At 41.8% G+C, this 22,780-nt stretch overlaps 1 protein-coding gene across 12 annotated transcripts in view; it reads left to right on the top strand.

Moving 5' to 3' along the window:
• Positions 1-22,780, top strand: part of tns1a (tensin 1a) — a 138,701-nt gene that overhangs the window by 25,165 nt on the left and 90,756 nt on the right. For 5 of the 12 annotated variants that reach the window (XM_089133937.1, XM_089133936.1, XM_089133935.1 and 2 more), the window contains exons 1-2: positions 1,194-1,818; positions 22,101-22,215. In XM_089133937.1, the coding sequence (XP_088990063.1) occupies positions 1,723-1,818; positions 22,101-22,215 (211 nt within the window). In that variant the 5' untranslated portion in view covers positions 1,194-1,722. Of the gene's footprint in view, positions 1-1,193; positions 1,819-22,100; positions 22,216-22,780 lie in introns of those variants that run through there. The other 7 variants (XM_089133939.1, XM_039655724.2, XM_089133941.1 and 4 more) reach the window with 5 other exon arrangements.

Below are 22,780 nucleotides of genomic sequence, written 5' to 3'. Positions count from 1 at the left end.
AAGAAACACACTAGTCCAAGGTGACAGAACCCTGACCGTATGCAGACGAAAAAAGGAATTTCTCAAATCTGGTGTAGATTTTACCTATATATATATATATAAAAAAATAAGCTGGAGAGAAATCATAGGTTGTAATGTGCAGTACACACATTGCAGAGCATGTATAATTTATAAAGCAGGGACATTTTCTCAGATGAGGCAAGGGAGTTTTTCTTAAGTGACACATTTCATGCTTCCCTTGAGCTCAGTGATAATCTTAGTTGTGTCAAGAATGTGGGAAGGGGATGAGTGCAACACAAAAAGTAGCATGAGAGGTCACTGTGTAATATACAGTATGCCTAAGTATGAATAAGATCCATTCAGATCTGCAATGCAAATTTGTGGTATGTCATATGGACTATGGTAAATAAGGAGCTTTATTAGCAAGGGAGCTTGGGAGATTCATTTTTCTCAGATCTGGCACAAGGTCTGTTCATTTAAAAAAAAAAAAAACACTCAACGTTCAAACTGAATATGACAGCACAGTCAATATGGCGGCAGACTGATTATGGGAGTCTGTTGTTTTTTAATGATGGATTTGCTTGGATAAAATAGATCCTGCAGCTATGTTAAAAAGCATCTGCAGCACTGTTTTGATGCTATGGTGTTCAGTAGTGCCAGAATTTGTCTTTTGGGAGAGAATATATGCAATAGGAATTAGTTAAAAAAAAAAGACGTGAAGGGGAAAAGAGAGTGAGTATGTATGTATGTATGTATGAACATGTATCTGTATCTCTTCCTCCATTTCTGCTTTTTTCTCTCTACAATTTTTGGCATCTCTTTTTCTCTCGGTCTCTGCTTGCTCTCTATTAATCCCACCCCCGCCCCCACCTATGCAGTGTGAGGGTACGTTTGTTAGTGAAGCGTGGCGACTCTGCAGTGGTGCGATGCACCTGCAGTTGGATGAGCACTTGACACCAGAGAGCTTTTACACAGAGCTCCACAAGCATTCACATGCACACATATGCTCTCAAAAAAAAAAAAAAAAAAAAAACAGAAATGCTCCCACAGAAACCCAGTTGCACACGGCACGTTATTTGTCCCCCCTTCTTCATATAGCCTCGTGTTAGAGTGCGTGCATGTGTCTGTGCGTGTGCATGTGCGGCAGTGCGGTGACATTCAGAGACTGCAATTCAGTTTATTTCTGCCTTCCTCACTCAGTCTCCCTCTTGTGATCTCCCTCTCTTTCACTCCATCCTTTCTCTATCTAATCCTGCCTCCTATTTGCGTTTTCCTTCTCAATATTGTGCTCTTTCTTTCCTCTTAATCACTGAAATGTTTTCTCCTTCTAAAAACCCATTTCTCTATCGCACACATTCAGTTTCTTCTCAAACCTTTTTCTCATTTTCTACCTCCTCCTCATCAAAAGCAACTTGCCTTTCTGCTATTTCTAGTTTTTCCCACTGCATGCCCCTCTCTCTCTCTCCCTCACTCTCTCTGCTTTTTTTCTCTCACACCCTCCCTCTTTCCTCTTCATCCTCCTTCGACAGACAGAATGCTGCAGCATCCACTGAGTAAGGTAACGTGTGTGTGAGTAAGAGTCGGGTAATTTTTGCTACCTGCTCTGCAGCTAAAGGGATCTGTTTTCCCATCAGTTCTCTGCTATTGGATATTACTGGAGAATACACAGAGAATAGAAAGGGTGAATTTAAGGCAGCAAAATACTGACAGAAGGAGGCAACCATGGCCCGGCTGAACTGGTGTCTGGCAGCAGTGATAAGCTGGGGGAAGTTCCTCTTCTCTTGTTTCTTTCCATTGAGAGCAGCTAGGAGGGATAAGGTAAGGCTGCATACTGCGCTGTCTCACTCCAATACATACACACAAACTGGGGTCACCTTTTGAAACTGATTGTGAGTGCTACCAGACAACAGCCTGTTTATTCAGACATGGTTAATGTTTTGTTTCACCCTTGCTGTTTCAGCCTTCCTTTACCCGTGGTGTGTTTTCTGACACTCAGTACATGTTAAAACTGTCTTAGTCAAGTCTATTTTGTGAAGTCTTGTCCTGCTTGTATGTTTGTCCAGATTGTTGTGTTCAAGATGCTATCCTACTGTACATGGTGCATGGTCACTTTAATTTCACTCTTTTTGAGTGTTATTAGTGACAGTGTTGAATCTCATATCTAGTTGTGCTGGTATGATAATAATAATACTAAAAAAAAACTGAGAGGTTCAGTGTCCCCACTTTCCCCCACCCCCATTTGATATGTTATTGCCAATATATGTGCTAATTTTTGAGATGCTGCAAATGGTCCCTTAGGTTTATGCTTAGTTAATGGCTGCCATTTCTAAGGAAGGAGCAATTTTGTGGGTACATTGTGAACCCGTTGCATAAAATTGTTTGGTTTTGTTAGTGCAGTAGAGTTTTATGTGGTGTTTTAGCTTTACCAACTCCTGGTGATGCCTACTAGATTTGTAGCGTGAGATACCTAGTCTAAAGTTAATGAGTATGGTCAGATTATGGGTCAAGTTTTTATTATTTTTCTCATTTTATGTCTCTGTGGTTTTCTCCATGCTGATGTGTCTGCCAAAAAAAAACAAAAAAAAAAATTCTTCTGCCGCAGAACTACTGTTTTTTTTTTTCGTTCCATACACCCCACCCCCAAATTTCAATCTGTCCCAGCAAACGCTTCTATCCTTCAGCTCCTGCCAAGACCATAACCCAGTGTTATTAATCCAATTTCCCCATCAGCTTTCACAGCAACACCATTTTTTGCTCTTTGTAGACCCTTATCCCCTTTCTTCATCTACTATACAGTCATCAAACAAATGGCAATTTCATAATTGGGGGTGTAACAATAGATATGGATTTATACATCGGTTAAATGACTACGACATGATGTATCAATGCAACACTTGACAAAAAAAAGACGCATTTCTGTAATCGCACACTGAGTGAAGTTTCTGTGCACACACATCTGAAGTGCGCACAGAGAGTTAAGATCTTTTTTACTTCTTTTTGTCCTTGAATGGCCAAATGCATATGACATTATGTCAGAATACCAGCCTTGGCAAACACAGTCAGTTAATCAGTTATATCTTCAGTTAACATAAACTAGTGATGCGTGGCTCATGGTTATTTACACGGACGCTGCAGGTAAAGTAATAACATTCCAAAAATTGCTGGTGTGTCATGGTGAATGAGAGATAACTCATGTTTATTAAAATAAATCTCCTTTATTAAAATATTATGTTTAAACTAAACTCATTAGCCATCATTTCATGGTAAAAAGCGACAAACGTGTGCCACTCTTTTTTGTTTTCAACAACAATGTCTATCTCTTCAGAGTAAAAACAATCAAAGAAAACATATGCCTAGAGCACCTCCTAGTGGTCATTATATAAAACACAAAAGAACCTACATAAGATTGCTTACACAAGCTTATAGCCCCCTGTGGTGAAAATGAAGATTTGAAAATCAAAAAAATGAAAACTCATGTAGATTTAGCAATATAACGGGTAAGATGTATATTAAAATGTTATGATACATTATATGCCTTTCTCCACTGACGTTCTATGTTGTCCAAAGCATGTCTGATGATTGTTAGGAGCTGTCTATCTGAGATGGGGAACGGAAAACATGGTTTGTGTAACATTAACAGCATCATTAGCAGTTTGATAAACTGACATACATACATATTTAACTGAGCTCATGTCAACAAAAGCTTCAAAATGGGGTTAATTTTATCCTCTGCTAATTTCAAGATCAAAGACCGCAAAGGGGGAGAGAGCAGCATCAGCACTGGTAATTTAATTTAGTTTCACTATTTTTAATGAGGACAACTGTGTGTTAAGCTTCAGGATGGGACATTGAACATTTAAGTTTCATTTGCGGCAGTTTGCGCATCAGTTTGCTGAAGGGATACTGAGCTACTTGAAACACATGAAGCGACCAGCATGAATGGAGTTTGCACATGCGTCACCGTCATTGCGATGTGTGTGGAATTTTTAAAGGGACTTTTTATACTTTATATTTCTGAAATGTATACCATTAACTTTTTTTTTTCTCTCAAAGCTAAGTGAAATAAATAGCGGAACAAGCTAAGCTTTCAGTCAGAACTTTTGCAGACTGATTTCATGAAATTGCGTGTGTATGACACGCCAATTTGTATTTTCATTTTTGGCGTGCTATCAACATGCATAATCGTGTTTATGAACGCTGTTGACTTAACATTGCATTACTGTATATATGAATATATGACCTACCACAACCCCGTCCCTAAACCTACCCGTCACTGGGGTTAATACCATTTATGAGTCTTCCCTATATCCTAGGAAAAAATATCGCTCCACAGATGTAGATCTACATTTTGCTTCGTTTTGCTCGGACATTTAACGCCATGTACATATACGCGGAATCACTTGGACATTAATGGCGTAGACGTACATGCGGATACATGCGTATAGCTCAAAATGCGTATAGATAACACACCACTTGACTTGAAAATGGCGAGTATGTTTACGCAAAAGTCATGATATCATGTTGACTTTTGTGTGAGAGTGATGCACAGCGTTCATGCTTTCAGAGCTGCGTGCTTTTAGCCTCGCAAGCCAGACCCACATCAAGATATTGGGTCTGGGAACTCAACATTGGCAGAGCTCAATCCGAGGGGCAGGATAAACGGTTGTCTTTCAAATTCCCTCTGCATGCAATAGGATAGCGCTACAACCAACCAGAGCGTTTTCTCACCAGCGAAGCTAGTTGATAGATAAAAATTTTGCCGTATCTGGTCGGCAAACTACGAACACATCTTCCTTTTTTAAGAATGACTTAAGTGCCATTCTTTGTTCTTTTCTCAAAGCAAAGCTTAACTCCAAATCCAAGCTGATTTGAAAGGCCACTGTTCACCAGCAAGAGCAGCAGCCATTCTTTGTTTTCAAGTAATGGAACCGTCACAACTCTGTGGTCATTATGTTAAGCCTGCCTACCGACTCTAATTATAAAAATTAAAAATAAATAAACACAATTAAACACATTAAAAATAATTAAACACATACCTAGACATCTCTTGTTTTTTGCTCACATGCTAGCAATTACCCCTATGTGTGCCATATAGGTTGCCGAACCCTGGTTTAGGCTATTAAAGAAATGTAATTTTGCCAAAGAAGAACTCATGTTTTAAATACAATTTCATTCTGGCATCCATTAACCCCTTGGTCTTTGATTTCTGCCCAGGGGGACCACACCACTCTATAGCATCTTTACATTTCAAACATGGCTGTTTATTGCTCTGGCCACATTTGCAATCTATGGCATGTTCACACAGGTTAGCAGGGATTCAGTCTGTTCAGTGTCCTAAATTATTGTAACTGTGACCTTAAAGGGATAGTTCATCCAAAAATGAAAATTGTGTCAGTAATTACTCACCCTCATGTTGTTCCGACCCCTCAAAATAAGAACTCAAATTAAGATATTTTTTATTAAATCTGAGACCTGGATCACTCCTCTTCTAAGGGAGTTAGTTTGTTAGTTCACGTAGTTTAAACGTACAGTATGTAATTTTTTGGCCACCAGGGGTCACTAATTTAAAATAATAACAAAAGGCGTACTTTGATGACTTCGGAAAAGATCGTGGGCTCGCGGGTGTTGTTGTCGCTGTCAATGACAACCAGCTCAACCATCCCAGAGGCACTGTCCCCGACCGCCACGCGATGCTGCAGAGGCATGTCAACCAAGACAGCCCCACAACATCCAGAGACTTGAGGTATTCAGGGCGGATCTCATCCACCCCCGGTGCCTTGCCACCGAGGAGTTTCTTGACTACTTCGGTGACCTCAGCTAGGGTGATGGACGAGACCACCTCTGAGCCCTCAGCCTCTGCTTCCTCAATGGAAGACGTGGCGGCGGGATTGAGGAGATCCTCGAAGTATTCCTTCCACCGCCCGACGACATCCCCAGTTGAGGTCAACAACCGCCCACCCCTACTGTAAACAGCATTGGTGGGGGACTGTTTCCCCCTCCTGAGGCGCCGGACAGTTTGCCAGAATCTCTTCGAGGCCAACCGATAGTCCTTCTCCATGGCCTCACTGAACTCCTCCCAGGCCCGAGTTTTTGCCTCCACAACCACCCGGGCCGCAGTCCGCTTGGCCTGCCGGTACTTGTCAGATGCCTCCGGAGTCCCACGAGCCAACCAGGCCCGATAGGACTCCTTCTTCAGCTTGACGGCATCCTTTACTTCCGGTGTCCACCACCGGGTTCGAGGATTGCCGCCTCGACAGGCACCGGAGACCTTACAGCCACAGCTCCGAGCAGCCGCTTCGACAATGGACGTGGAGAACATGGTCCACTCAGACTCAACATCTCCAGCCTCCCTCGGGATCTGGTCGTAGCTCTGCCGGAGGTGAGAGTTGAAGATCTCTCTGACAGGAGATTCGGCCAAACGTTCCCAGCAAACCCTTACAGTACGCTTGGGTCTGCCAAGTCTGTCCAGCCTCCTCCCCCACCATCGGATCCAACTCACCACCAGGTGGTGATCAGTTGACAGCTCCGCCCCTCTCTTTACCCGAGTGTCCAAGACATACGGCCGCAGGTCAGATGAAACAATCACAAAGTCGATCATCGACCTACGACCTAGGGTGTCCTGGTGCCACGTGCACTGGTGGACACCCTTATGCTTGAACATGGTGTTCGTTATGGACAAACTGTAACTAGCACAGAAGTCCAATAACTGTACACCACTCAGGTTCAGGTCGGGGGGGCCGTTCCTCCCAATCACGCCCCTCCAGGTGTCACTGTCGTTGCCCACGTGAGTGTTGAAGTCCCCCAGTAGAACGACGGAGTCACCAGTTGGAGCACTTTCCAGCACTCCTCCCAGAGACCCCAAGAGGGCCGGGTACTCTGCACTGCCGTTCGGCCCGTAGGCACAAACGACAGTGAGAGACCTATCCCCGACCCGTAGGCGCAGGGAAACGACCCTCTCATTCACCGGGGTAAACTCCAACACATGGCGGCTGAGCTGTGGCTATTAGCAAACCCACACCAGCTCGTCGCCTCTCACCATGGGCAACTCCAGAGTGGTGAAGAGTCCATCCTCTCTCAAGGAGTGTGGTTCCAGAGCCCAAGCCATGCGTAGAGGTGATCCCGACTATCTCTAGTCGAAACCTCTCAACCTCACGCACAATCTCAGGCTCCTTCCCCGCCAGCGAGGTGACGTTCCACGTCCCTAAGGCTAGTTTCTGTGTCCAGGGATTGGGTCACCGAGGACCCCTGCCTTCGACTGCCGCCCCATCCTCTCTGCACCGGCCCCTTACGGCTCCTCCTGCAGGTGGTGCGCCCACGGGAAGGCGGCCCCACGTCGCTCTTTCGGGCTGAGCCCGGCCGGACCCCGTGGGGAGAGGCCCGGCCACCAGGCGCTCGCATACGAGCCCCAACCCCCGGGCCTGGCTCCAGGGTGGGGCCCCGGCTGCGCCATACCGGGCGATGTCACGGTCCTTAAATGTACTGTTCTCATAAGGGGGTTGTTGAACCGCTCTTAGTCTGACCCGTCACCTAGGACCTGTTTGCCTTGGGAGACCCTACCAGGGGCATATAGCCCCAGACAACATAGCTCCTAGGGTCATTCGGGTACTCAAACCCCTCCACCACGTTAAGGTGGCAGTTCAAGGAGGGGACAAGCGAACAATCGGAATATCAGTGTTTAATGCTATAGCTAATACATTTGTGAATATTTTTAATAAAAAAAAGAAAAATGACATAAAAGCAGATCATCATTCATTCAGCACTGTGTTGTGGTTGTGCTGTGTCACGTGACAAGCAATGACGCATCACCATGGAAACATTAAAGTGGCAAGTTCTAAATAACGGTCGCCTTGAAAAACTCACGCTGGGGGGTGAGTTAGAATATTTTAAACTTACGTGTGAAAGGGTTTTACTGGTAGATGAGCTCAGAGTGTCAGATTAATGGATCCTTTCAAAAAAACTCTGTATTTGTCTGGATACCTCCCTTCCCCCAGCCTCCTTCCTTCAACCTTCAGTATAGATCTTTCAGTTCATTCTTTCCAGAACTTATTTAACTCTGATGGTCCTCGGTCACTTCTGACCAAATAATTTTCTGTTTTGAATTATTAAGAATCACAGCTTCATCGGAATGTTACGAAACTTGGTGACATTTCTGGCATTAGGTATGTGAACACAAACAAATTTGAGTTCATGATCCGAGCATGCTAAGTGGTCGTAAAAACAATTACTCACAATTTTGGTCTTTGGTCAGAAATGACCCCCATAGGAAATTAATGGGGAAACATTAAACTTTAATATCAAGTAGGGGGCCACAAAATATCATCCCGCGGGCCGCGAGTTTGAGACCTCTGCTGTAGAGACTCTGTTCTGGTCTGATCAAGTGGGAATTTGCATATCATAATTAATAATTGATAATTAATAATTATTCATACAGATTTGGATCAGACCAGTCTTACATGTTAATAAATCTCCCATTTAGGGAGGCTTTATCAATTTTACCTGTATGCATACATGTGTTTCCCTGCAATTAACCACAAAATAATTGTAATCAATTACACGGACCACGTTTTACAAGACAAGTAAAATTAATTAGCTCAATTAATTTATAGAGTTGTGAAAACAAATTCTGTGGCCACAAGAATTAGTTTTCCTTCTGTATAAACAATTACCCTTTTAGGTATGTTTAGTTCTGTAAAGCTTGTAGCTTTTGATCGACATTTCATTGACTAGTATTATGAGCAGACAGTAAATCAGTCAAAAATGAGTATAATGAATTTTAATATGGCAAAACACTACTTAAGCATTTACTACATTACAATGATACATGTATTTACAAACATTAAAACACGAACTAAGACGACGCGGGGCCTTTAGACAATGAGTACACGTAAGTGAGTTGGGGAGAGAGAGTGAGAGAGAGGGTATGTAGAGAGAGAGAGTTACATTCACCAAGACAATCACCTTTCTGAAACACACGAAAACACATTCTTAATGCTCTGAAAACAGGGTAACCCAAATTTACTTGTATGGGAAAAGTGGTCTCATGTGTTGCTGCGTTCCTTGAGCGGCCTGCGTGGTCTAGCCGCGAGTTGGACGGCGGATCTTTTGTCCTCCGTGCGCGTGCGGCCCGCATGGTTTAGCTGTGCGCGTGGCTCCTTTGTCCCGTGGGCGCGGGGCGTCACGTGGCATTCGGCGCGAGTGTTTGAGAGGTTTGAAGTCTTTGAGGTGACGTTACCCAATGAAATAGTTCGGCAAAGTCTGCTTCCTTTCCTGGGAGGCGAACTTGGCAGTCCACTTGAGGAAAAGACGAAACTTTAGACGAACAAAGAAAAGATCCAGGATCGGATCTGATCTCCATGAGGAGTGTGGAGGGAGTTGCACGCGGGAGCTTGAGTTTTTATGGTCCTTTGTTCTAAGACCACGCGCTCCTCGTGGGAAGGGGTGTGTTCAAGGAAGTCTAATAGTAAAACAATTTGATCTTCATTGGCGGTAAAACATATTAAAAATACACTTTACTTTATATCTCTGTGCATATTCGGGTGTTTCATTCCCTCAGCATTCTGGAGACATCAAGGAACATTATGTTACATTAAAGGGATATACACTTATGTTTAACATGCATAAAAGAAGGTATTTCTAATTTCTATTTATGCTGTGACCAAACAAAGTTATTTCACTGTGACATGGGGGAAAACACACATACATAAAAACATTGAAAATATTTTGTTAAATGTCTTTAAACACAAAAGGAATGCCTTTTCTTTGTTCAGAGATACGTTCTGCCACATTCCAGTGGTGTCATAAAAGTCTTGTAACTCGATGCCACTGGGGTAAGTGGCTGAGTGTGTGTGTGCGTGTGTGTGTGTGTGTGTGTGTGTGTGTGTGTGTTTAAGTTCCGGGGGAGGGTTGAGTCGCCTGGCAAAGTCCGTACATGACTCATAAAGGAAGACCATCAGAGGGTTAATATAGTCAAAAAGAGAGATATAGAATACTCCATCCCAGATGTACTGATCACTCTCACTGGGGAGGAGGAGGTTTGATTAAAAGTGTTAGAGGGATGTGGGGTCAAGGGGATGTATGTTTATTTATTTATTTATTTTTTTTTGTTCACACTGTTTCAGGCTTAATGCAACATAATTTACTTAGGACTACACTATAAAGAAATAACCAATTCTTAAAGGGGTTCTATAATGCCTCTTTCACAAGATGTAAAATAAGTCTCCGATGTCGCCAGAGTGTGTATGTAAAGTTTTAGCTCAAAATAGTCACTTTTTGAGGGTGTGCAAAAACGCACCTTATTTGTGTCCCTTTAAAGGGACATTGTGTAGGAATTGCTGCCATCTAATAGTGAAAATGTATTTTGCATTCAAATGAATTGTGCTCTTTATGTACCATTATGTACCAAAAAGCTATGACAGGATTTGCACTTTGTCAAGTGTTCCTTCAGGTGAACAGATTTGTCATTTCAAACAAACAGCAACTGACACAACGAATAAACGAATGTTACAGTATGATACTTATTACTTACAGTATGATACTCATCACTTACTAATTACTTACTGTGAAAAACATGAACTATTGTAATAAGTACTTATGTTTTCTTTATTCGTTATATTTTTTGAAGTATCCTACATGCATCACATATCATCATCAACTTTTAACTATAAATGTTTATCTGTCTATATAATAAAGTACACAACCAAACAAGGAAAAAAGCTTGTAATTAAGACTAACTGTCACGGTTGTGGTGCAGGCAGAGGAACGAGGAGTCCGGAGTAACGGTGAAGATAATATTTAATGTTCAAAACAGGCAGGAAGACAGGAACTCAGGTGCAACACAGGCTAACATTAGACATTGACCGACAATAACTGAATGAAACAGAGGGAACTAAATACAGGGAGGAATCAAACATAACGATGTGAAGACAGGTGATACTAAAGAACAAGACGAGGAACAGGTGGCTGATGAGGGAGTGAGTTCAGGAGTGGAGACAAGAGGATCCTGGGAAGTGTAGTGCTGATGACAAGACAGGACGGTGCAGACGCAGACTGTGACACTAACATTGCCTTACCTGTCGAGAAGAAAGCAGGACTTTAGTGTCTCTTTTGAACTCTTTCTCCTGCATTAGCTCTATCCACCTGGAAAAAGCTATCCCGACATTAACTTGTGTTTTTTGTAATCTCCGTTCACGTTCACTTTTACGATCTATTTTTTTTTTTTTTTACTTTTCTGGCAACAAGGATTTGCAATGCAGCCTTTTAAACTTGCCGGGCCGCGAGCGCCTCTCACTGCTCTGCTCCTCCGTTTCTGCTGCTTTCAGTTACATCACGCTGGCTCTGAACGAAAACGCGCTGTGGAAATGCGTTGGCCTAGTACTTTTTGTCCCTCTCTGCTATTATAGTTAAGATGGCGGAACTACATGGAAGCCTCCATGGACCTACCCGTCCCATGTATATAAAGATAATAAATTCTTTGTTTACGAGGATAAGTCAAATGATCATTGGCAGAGGTATTTGTACACCACTGAGGACATTTATGAATAAAAATATTGATTTTAAATAATAAAATACATTAAAAAGTACAAATTGTCCCTTTAAAAAGCGATTCTGTAATAGAAAATATCTCCTTTTTCTTTGAACTTTGAGCGTTGTGATGTTGTAATGCTTGATGTTGTTTATAATAACTGCAACATTACTAACATAACTAAAGTTAAAAAAGTTAAATCATAATCAACCACCCCTTTAAATATTTTCATATTTATTTAAAAATATAATTTATTTACATTGATTTTTTTCACTACTCTAACTATAATTATAACTATAAAACAGCAAAGCATATTTCTTGTAGCTTTACTGTGCTACTATACTAATTATTATTCAGCGGATATTACATATTATTATTCACATTTCAAGTCACATTTATTTATATTTATATTAGCCCTTTTTTCAATATAGATTGTATCAAAGCAGCTTCACAGTGATACCATGAAGGTAATACAACACAGATCAATAATATTGTTGAATATTAAATGCCCCCAACTAAGCAAGCCAAAAGCAAGGCAACAGTGGCAAGGAACCAAAACTCCATCAGGTGATTGAAGATTGGAGAAAAAAACCTTGGGAGAACCCAGGCTCAGTCGGGGGCCAGTTCTCCTCTGGCCAATAAAGGAACAGTGATTACAAAACAAATTGGATCGAAACATTAAGGGAATTGTCCACTTCCATCTGTTTGGAAGTCGAAGTAATCACGCCGGTTTGGAGATGATGTTTAGATGAGGATTAGTGCCAATGGCTGTCGTGTCGATGAGGCCGGCACTTAAGGATGAGTAGGAATGGGTCCAGGCGCAGGTCCACCATAGAGGGTCCCTCGGGATAAACAGAGAAACTGATATTAGCGTAGACGCCACCCTTCTTTTGATGTACCAAGTACATCAGGATTTATGGGACGTGTTCCCAGTTCCGGCTGATCTAAACTATGTAGCCTAATTTCAATTGAGGAAATCTATAGTGTGTTATGTGTATGCTAGGTCAAAGAGATGTGTTTTTAGTCTAGATTTGACCTGACCGATTGTGTCTGCTTCCCGGACAATGTTTGGAAGATTGTTCCAGAGTTTTGTTTCTGAAGTTTGTTTATTAAGCGTGCAGGGCAACCACCCAGTAGAGCATTACAATAATCTAGCCTTGATGTCATGAACGCATGAACTAATTGTTCCGCACTTGTCAATGAGAGCATATGGCGTAATTTAGATATATTTTTAAGATGGAAAAATACGGTTCTACAGACACTAGACACATGACTTTCAAATGAGAGATTAGTATCAAAGAGCGCACTAGTGATGTGTCGTTCATGAACGATTCGTTCATTTTGATGTCGGTCCGAGTCTTTCGTTCTTCCTGTCAGTCCCATCAAACCCATGACTGACAGCATAGGCTCTATGGGTAGATAGCTACATAGATTAGATCAGCCGGAACTGGGAACACGTCCTGTAAATCCTGATGTACTTGGTACAAAAGAAGGATGGCGTCTACGCTAATATCAGTTTCTGTGTTTATCCTGAGGGACCCTCTATGGTGGACCTGCGCCTGGACCCATCCCGACTCATCCTTAAGTGCCGGCCTCATCGACACGACAGCCATTGGCACTAATCCACAACATCGTCTCCAAACCGGCGTGATTACTTCGACTTCCAAACAGATGGAAGTGGACAATTCCCTTAATAATTAGGCTATTCAATACGGTGACAATTCATGTGACTAAAGAACGAAGGACTCAAACCCGAAGACTCAAATGAACTAATCATTCCTCTTTCCGGTGTTCTGACACATAGGCTCAATGGGACTGACAGGAAGAACGAAAGACTCGGACCCGCCGAATCCAAACTCGAGAGATGAACTAATCATTTTTCTTTCCGGTGCTGACAGCATAGACTCTATGGGACTGACAGGAAGAACGAAAGACTCGGACTCGGGCGAACCCGAACTCGAGACTCGAGAGATGAACTAATCTTTACTCTTTCCGGTCCTGCTATATCGCACGGCACGGCCCAGCAGACAGCACAGATCAGAGTTAGACACTGACGGGTCAACAGCTAACCTCGAGACATGAGAGGAGGAGAACAAACCTGATAAATATGAAGTTGCAAATGAAAGAACGTCTCGGATCAGGAGGTGAGGTGAACTAACAGGGTCAGACTGCAATAGCCTGAACTTGAGACCCAGCAACTATTAAAACAGTTATTTCAGTTGCTTATAATTTGGCTTTGGCTGCATTACCCTATAGTTATTTATGTTATTTTTATTATTTTTACAAATGTAATCAAGATTTCCGTAGGTACTAGATGTTTTTGGATATTTAACATGACATTTTAATTATATAATGATGAAATGACCGAAATGAACGAAATGACTCGATAAAAGATTCGTTAATTTTGCTGAACGAGACTCAAAGATCCAAGTCAGTAAAATTATCCGAACTTCCCAACACTAGAGCACACCCAGACGAAGACTTAACAGAGCTGACATCAAGTGTTAGGGAGTATTCTAGGCTGTTACGTGTGGAAGTTTTTTGTTCAATAATTAGAATCTAGAATTTAGTAGTAGGAAATTACTAGTCATCCAATTTTTTATATCAGCAATGCATTCCGTTAATTTTGTGAGTTGGTAAGTTTCGTTAGGTTTTGAAGAAATATACAGCTGGGTATCATCAGCATAACAGTGAAAGCTTCCATGTTTCCTAATGATATCTCCTAATCGTAGCATGTACAGAGTGAATAGCAGCGGTCCTAGTACTGAGCCTTGTGGTACGCCATACTGAACTTGTGATCGATAAGACATCTCTTCATTTACTGCAACAAACTGATAACGATTAGATAAGTATGATTTAAACCATGCTAATGCAGTTCCACAAATGCCAACATAGTTTTCTAGTCTATTTAAAAGAATGTTGTGGTCAATTGTGTCAAATGCAGCACTAAGATCGAGTAACACTAATAGAGAGATACAACCACGATCGGACGATAATGACAGCTGTCTCGGTTCTACAGTATGATGTGGTCTAAATCCTGATTGAAAGTCCTCACAGATATAATTTCTTTCAAGAAAGGAACACAGTACTGCTTTTTTCCAATATGTTTGACAGAAAAGGCAGGTTCGAGATTGGCCTGTAATTAACTAATTCTGTAAGATCAAGTTGCGTTTTTTTAACAAGCGGTTTTATCATAGCTAGCTTAAAGGTTTTTGGTACGTATCCTAGCGACAAAGACAAATTAATGATATTAAGAAGAGGATCTATGACCTCCGAAAGCATCTCTTTCAGTAGTTTAGTCGGTATAGGGTCTAGCATACAAGTTGTTGATTTAGATGAATTAAGGAGATTGCAAAATTCTTCCTCTCCTCTAGACCATTTCACAACAACACTGGTCCAGAAGCACTTCATGTTTCAGTTTTTTAACACTACATAAAAGCTGGGATAAGATACAACCAACAGAACATTTAAAACTGAATCAAAAAGTTAAACAAACATCTTTAAGATGTTTTCTTGTGAAATAAAGAAAACAGTTACAAACTGAAACAGGAAGTGTTTCTGGACCAGTGTTGTTTACATCTTGTGAAATGGTCTATAGCAGCAAATTAAACAAATGTTTCCTCAGGGAGACAACAACGCACCCCCTGATGTGATACTGTAGTAGACAGTTGCATAGTTATAATTTTATCCCTGATATTATCAATCTTATAAGTGAAGAAATTCAAGTCATTACTGTTGTGTTGCTTGGACACTTCTGGGCTTGAAGCTTTCTTTTTCGTTAGTTTAGCCACTGTTTCAAATAGATACCTACGATTATTGTTTATTTTCTTCTAATAGGTTTGAAAAATATGCAGACCTAGCCGTTTTTAAGGCCTCTCTGTATGCAAACAATTTCTCCTTCCATGAAACAGGAGTTATTACAATACAAAGTGTATTATTGAACAACAAATCCTTGGAGAACACTGTGGGCCCTATTTTAACGATCTGAAACGCAAGTGTCAAAGCGCAAAGTGCAAGTAACTTTGTGGGCGAGTCCCGGCGCTGTTGCTATTTTCCCGGTGGGATAAATGCCTCTTGCACCTGGCGCAAATCTAAAAGAGGTTGGTCTGAAGTAGCTTCATTATTCATAGGTGTGGTTTGGGCGTAACGTAAAAATAAACCAATCAGAGCGCCATCCAACATACCCTTTAAGAACAGGTACGCATGTTGCATTACGGATTGTTATTATAACGGCGGGTTTCCAGGCGTGCGCCAGGAGTGTTCACAGCCGAGGAGACCGACGTTCTTGTCAGGGCAGTAAAAGACAGAGAAGTGACGTTGTATTGGGATGGGAGAAACCCTCGCACATCAGCGTCGGTTAAACATTATATAGGTATGTTTCTTGCCACTACTGGGCAAACAGGTCTGATCCTTTAGTACTACAATTAGCATTAAAAATGGATAATAAGGTTTTTTCATCTTCATGTAAAGCACAATGATTTCCCTCATGTTTTACTATTTTTCCTTGTTATAATGTATGATTTGCAAAAATAAAAACTGCTGCATCTGTGTTGATGAGAGAATCAAAGTGTATGCTCGCTGTGCACCCGCTACATTATGGCCAAGCATGCACGCTTAAAATAGCATTTTGAACAATGCGCAACGCACCACTGACTTTAGACCAGGTTAGGTTTTTTCTGGTGAGTGGCGCAATTGTTTTTTGGAAGTGTAAAATAGCACCAGGGAATGTTTGCAACGAAGAGAAAAATGTTTGCGCCGTCTGTGGAGGGAAAAATCCTGCTGTGACAGTGATGAAGCCAATTTGTATGTATATGGGGATGATTAGGAGGCCATGATGGACAGAGGCCATTGGGCAAATTTGGCCAGGATGACGGGGTTACACCCCCACTCTTTCGAAAGACATCCTGGGATTTTTAATGACCACAGAGAGTCAGGACCTCGGTTTAACGTCTCATCTGAAGGACGGTGCTCTTTGACAGTATAGTGTCCCCATCACTATACTGGGGCATTAGGACCACACAGACCACAGGGTGAGCACCCCCTGCTGGCCTCACTAACACCTCTTCCAGCAGCAACCTGGTTTTCTCAGAAGGTCTTCCATCCAGGTACTAACCAGGCTCAGCCCTGCTTAGCTTCAGTGGGCAACCGGTCCTGGGCTACAGGGTGATATGGCTGCTGGCTGTGGACAACAGATGTCTTGGCAGGATCAGGTTTAACACCCTGGTCAGTGAGTAGGTGACCAACATAAGGGACTTCGGTGACCCTGAACCGGCACTTGTCAGGGTTCAATTTGAGGCTGACAGCCCGTATTCTGTCCATGACTTGGCAAAGGCGCAAATCATGCTCCTCTCTTGAGCGGCCCCACACCAAGATGTCGTCGATAACAATTGCACATGGCTGCCCCTCATAAAGCTGCTCCATGCACCTCTGAAAAACCTCACTCCCTGTGGTGATGCCATAGGGCATTCGAAGGAAGGCATAGCGGCCCACTTCATGCAGAATGCAGATTTGAATGGCAGAATTTAATGTTCTATTTTTCTCCTTTAAAAGCTATGCACGGACAGGGTCACTGTGGATCCTGATCAGTTCATCATTTAGTGCTCCGAACTCACATTTCTTGGCCATTATTTTCAGTGTGGAAACATAAGACTGGGCCGACTCATGTTGTTTCTGGTTGGTCGTGTTAAATGCATGTCTGTCCATAATTATGCTTTTAACTGGCAGGCATAGCTGTTCAAACTTATGTACGCGAACGTCACGGTCCTCTCGGTCCTCGTCCCCCTCGAAGTCAAACGTGTCAAATTTATCCAGTGGGCCGGCAAGGTTAAGAAACGTATAAGCCTTCACCTTTTTTGTAGCTGTTGATAGTCCGGCGTTGCTGTAGACGCGCCATTCCCGCTTGAACTTCTCCCAGTTGTGAGCGATATCCTCATTGAAAACGAGCGGGTCGATCCGGCCGAGTCCTTGAGCCATTCTGACACCATGTAGATGAGCGTGTATGAAATAATAATCTCCGTGTTGAGAACACTAGCCTTTATTGTAGCTTAACACCCACAGCTTATACAGTACACAACACGGGCTCTGGTAATGTTCAACTGCCATTCCCCCGCCCCCTGACGTGATCACATCATAGCCGCAACCATGGCAACTGTCACCACAGTCTACACAGTACACCTTTTTGACAGAGACAATGGCTTTCAATCCTGTGTTCCTTTTTAAAACTGCCAGATGTTTCTGTGATGGACTGCTCAAGGAATTCAGGCAAGCTAAGCAGGGGAAGCCATGGGAAAGAAAAGAGAGTAGTGAAAGATAGAGAGTAGAGGGGCAATGAAAAATTTAAGTAATGTGTGTTAGCAGAGACATAATCAAGCAGGCATGCAGGCATACAGGCAAGATGGAAGAAAGCAGAGAAGGGAGGAGGGAAACAGAAAAGGATGCTAAGCATTGGGGGTGGGCTGTGTTGCTTGAAAGAGAACAGCACTTGAATAAGACAGAAAAATGAAAAAGAGGAGGGAGCACAGAGAAGATCTCCAAAACCACCACTGGATGTTGAACAGAATACATGGCATTTATATAATTTTGAATCCGATTCAGAATAAATTTGATCAGGTTGCCATTGTCATCAACCCAAGAAGAGGTCAACATTAATGAATACATTCACTCCTACAAATTTGTAGTTTATATAAATAGCGTCAACATTCTAAAGAAGGGGTCAGGGAGAAGTGAGAAACAAATAATACAGCTCCCTTCAACACATACCACATATACTCAAGATCCAATGTGCAGGAAAGCCTTGGGTATAATCACAAATGAACATAATCACAATAACAATATTAAGGACAATATTTCATTAATGCAAAATTAAGGAAATAGATTAGGGGCCATTTTTCTTCTTAAAATATACTGACATAGACATTATGCAACAAAATGGGAGCTACTTTTATCTACACATTTTAGAGTGAAATTCAAGATTTTTTACAGAACAGCATTTAGAATAGCATTTTTAAGGTATAACAGAGCTTTGTGCTTACATTGACTCAAGCATTTATTTTAGTTTTGTTAGTGTATATGAATTATGGAGTGAGAGCTGTCTTTTAAGATATTTTTATTCTGTTATGCTCGTGTATAATTTAATCTGCTGGTTGCAGAAAACAGAGTGCTCTCAGTCCAATGGGCTCCTAACGCCTAGGAGACAGCCAGGGTCACAGGGCAAGAAAAGATATCCATTATTTCCAACATTTTAGCGAAGATTCCTTAGGGACTGGTGAAAACCATGCAAGCTAAAAATGTATGTTTTATTGTTAAAGGTCCAAGCACCAATTTTGTTCACCTGAAGTATGTATTGTTTGTGTTAGCTTTCTTATTCTTTGAATTATTATTAATGGTTTACTCCACCCCGGGTTCTGCAGCCCCGTTCTCTCCACGCCAATCTCTTGACCCACTCCCCGCTACTGGGGCGGCGGGGAAGCCTGGGCCGGCCTGTTGATGCTGCGGGGACCCAGAAAACTTTATCAACCGCTGTGCGGTGATGGGGGTGGGGACACTGATCCAGGTTCCCGACGCACCACAGGCTGCACCTGATCAAGCTGGCCTGTACCAGATACCAGTGAGTATCATCAGGCTGTGGTGTATTCAGGCTGCAACCAAACCTCCATTTATCAAAGCCTGATTAAATCTTTGGCATTGGATAACAGTCGCATGGTTAAGGTACGGTATGTGAGGACGGGGTGGTGGTGAGTTATCCTATAATGCCTGTGGTAATTCAATTCAGGGGACAAAAGCATAGTGTGGTGGAGGTAGCAGTTAATCCGCACCTCCAGCATCCGCTAATTTTGGGAACGAATTGTCCGGCTTTTAGTGAATTATTTGGATCTTTGTGTGCGGCTGCCTCTTGGGAAAAGAAAAGTAAGGGAAAGACAGTGGTGGTTCAGGTGAGAGATGCTGAGCCGGGACCTCTGGGTTCTGCTGCAGGGGAAGGGAGTGCTCTGGAGAGAACTACAGTATCATCACAGAGTGCGCTGAACACACAAAAAAGGTACTTCAGAACGAATTAGAGGCAATGCTGGACATGGGGGTAATAGAAGAGTCCAGCAGCAACTGGGCGAGCCCGATAGTTTTGGTTCCTAAAACCGATGGCTTAATAGGTTTCTGTGTGAACTATAGAAAGGTGAATGCGCTGTCTAAGTTTGATGCTTATCCAATGCCAAGTATTGACAAATTGCTTGATCGCCTGGGTTCTGCTAGTTTTTATTCGACACTGGACTTAACAAAGGGATATTGGCAGATCCCCTTGTCTCCCATGTCTAAAGAAAAGACAGCTTTCACAACGCTGTTTGGATTTTTGGACCAATTTGTCACCCTTCCTTTCGGCTTGTTCGGGACTCCTGCGTCTTTTCAGCGTCTGATGGACAAAATTCTCAGACCGCATGTTGCATGCCGCTGCCTGCTTGGATGATATTATCATCTATAGTAACGACTGGTAGCATCATATGCAACATTTGCGTGCTGTCCTGAAGACGCTGAAAAGGGCTGGGCTTATGGTCAACCCAAAGAAGTGTGCGATTGGACGTGTGGAAGTAAGGTATCTGGGCTTCCACTTGGGTCACGGACAGGTGCGTTCCCAAATTGATAAGATAGTAGCGGTTGCGACCTTGGTCGTACAGTGGATGTCACCTACAAAGTCACTATCATGGCTCCTCCCTCCATCGATTCCGCCATGGGCTTTCATCCTAGCTGTCCTCTGGGTCACTAACAACTGACCACTCCTTCCATCATTTCCACCATGGATGCTACCTCCATTATCGCCACCCTGGTCTCTCCTGCCTGTATGTCTGCCCTCTTACAGGCCTTCACCTGCTCCTCATCCACCTCTAAGGTCGCGTGTCCACCAAAGCATTTTTACCCAGTTGAAAACGGCAGATGCTCTGCTGAAGACGCCGTGCTTTTCCGTTGAGACGTTTCGTTGCTATGATACAGAATATCCACAGCACAGTTTACTTGTAACTGATTTCGCAGATAATTTGTTTCATAATAAAAATGTATTTTTCATCCATTTTGTTCGGTTAGCTCTGTTGGTTGATGTCGTTTTACAGAAAGAATGTTGTGACAGTTGGTTAGTGTGCTTTAGTCCCGCCCCTCCTCCACTGTGATTGGACGGGTGGGTAAAAAGTGACAATGATGAGCGGTGTGTTTTATCCAAAGTTGAATATTTTACAAACCATACAAAACGTTGGGTGCTCAGCACTTCAGTGTGAAAAAACAAACAAACCAAAAAAAAAACCCCGCTGTGCTCCCATTGAAAATAATTGAAAAACGCTTTGGTGGACACACGGCCTATAGCCCCCAACATCCCTCCCTTGTATCATCTCTTGCGGCGCAAGGTCACATCTTCCCGGAGGGGGCGTTATGTCACAACTATGTTATGTATGATACGCTGTTATGTTTGTTCTTCTCTAGTTTGTTTTATTTAATAAATACAATTGTTATTTGTACTTCTTGGACATCTTTGTCTTCTTTGGAGCTAAAACTTTACATTGTCGTAATTATTTATCAGATGGTACAACATAAGGTTGTTTTGTAAGCATTATGCATGAATTATAATCCATCAAAAATACATTCTTCATAGAAAGTGCTAATTTTTAATTTGTTAAATCATCTGGAAGCAATGATTCACTATGTTTTGGAGGTGTCCCATAATAGCTACTTGTTTGCATATAACTACTTGTCAACTCAAGTCAAGTCAAATATATTTATATAGTGCTTTTCACAATACAGATTGTATCAAAGCTGCTTCATAGTATCAATCAAAACAACTTTACTTGTTTGCAATAACTACTTGTTTGCAATAACGACCTGTTAATGACCTTTTTTTATTTATGAGACTCTAAATATTATGATTGATATATATATATATATATATATATTTTTTTTTTTATTTTTTTTTGGATGTGAAGTCTTGATGCATATAAATGCGCGTGCCTCTCGTCAAGGTCACTGTTAAACACAAACCATTCCCATTCGGAGTGAATGCTGCACTTACGGTAATGGTGGTTTAATAGAATTGTTTTAATAAATGTCCAATGATTGTCCACCCTTCTCTCTGGCTTTCTACAGCCAAGGTCACTGATGCCAGGCTTTGCTGTCCTGAGCTTGAATGGTCTTGTCAATGTGTGACAAAAAGGCAGTAAGATTTAGGGAGATAGTACAGTTGAAAATGCTGAGGATCATACTTTTCATTACCTTGACCAAATGGCTTTTGGGTACAGTGACTTAATACATGTGTTGTGTGTTTGTGTGTGTAACTGTAATGTTGACATCCTTTCTGTCATTCAATCAATAAAACTGTACAGGACCTGCCATCACTTAAAATTAGCTGTGACATTTGTGTGAGGCTCAAAAATATCACTACCATAAAAAAGAGATATATGGTCTAAAAATGTAATTACTCTGATGAACCTTGTTCTCTCTCTCTCTCTCTCTCTCTCTCTCTCTCTCTCTCTCTCTCTCTCTCTCTCTCTCTCTCTCTCTCTCTCTCTCTCTCTCTCTCTCTCTCTCTCTCTATCTCTCTCTCTCTCTCTAGCCAGAAGACTTTGAGGATGTCCATTCCCACACCTTCAAGGCTAAGACCTTCAAAAAGGCAAAGAGTTGTGCAGTATGCAAGCAGGCTTTGACGAAGGAGGGCCTAGTTTGCAAAGGTCAGTACTGCTATTACAACATATTCTATATTATTATGATGGTGACATACTATGATTCAGCACCAGACTATCCTTGGATAGCTCGTCAAAAGATCTGTGTTCATTATTTTGTCCAAGTATGGTTACTGAATTTGTGTTTTTGATACAAAATATGTGTTGTAAAAATGTGAAAAAACAGAACATCCATATTATTATTAAATCTAGTTATATCTTTTCATATAGCATACACATTTAAGAAATATATTTTGGCAGCAGCAAGGCTGTTAAAATTAGCCTGCTGATTTAACATATAGTAAAAAAAAAAAAAAAAAAAAACACCACAGAGCTTGACAAACTCACTAGCCATCCGTTACTCTTTTGTTCCTTCAAACATCACACTGCCCTTACCTGTTTACTCTTTTTTTTCGTACTAATTGACGTTTATTTCTCTCTTTCCATCAAAATGGTACATTAAACAGACAATAGTATCACTTTTTGTGAATGCCCTTTAGTTTTCCTATCTTTTGACGATTTATACAAAATCAAGTCAAGTCACCTTCATTTGTAAGGTGCTCTTTACAATACA

The sequence above is a fragment of the Pimephales promelas genome, chromosome 8, assembly GCF_988280905.1.
Source record: "Pimephales promelas chromosome 8, fPimPro1.hap1.1, whole genome shotgun sequence".
In the NCBI taxonomy this organism is placed as follows: domain Eukaryota; kingdom Metazoa; phylum Chordata; class Actinopteri; order Cypriniformes; family Leuciscidae; genus Pimephales; species Pimephales promelas.
Note: the sequence above shows the minus strand (reverse complement) of the source record. Positions and strands in the feature narration are given on the sequence as shown.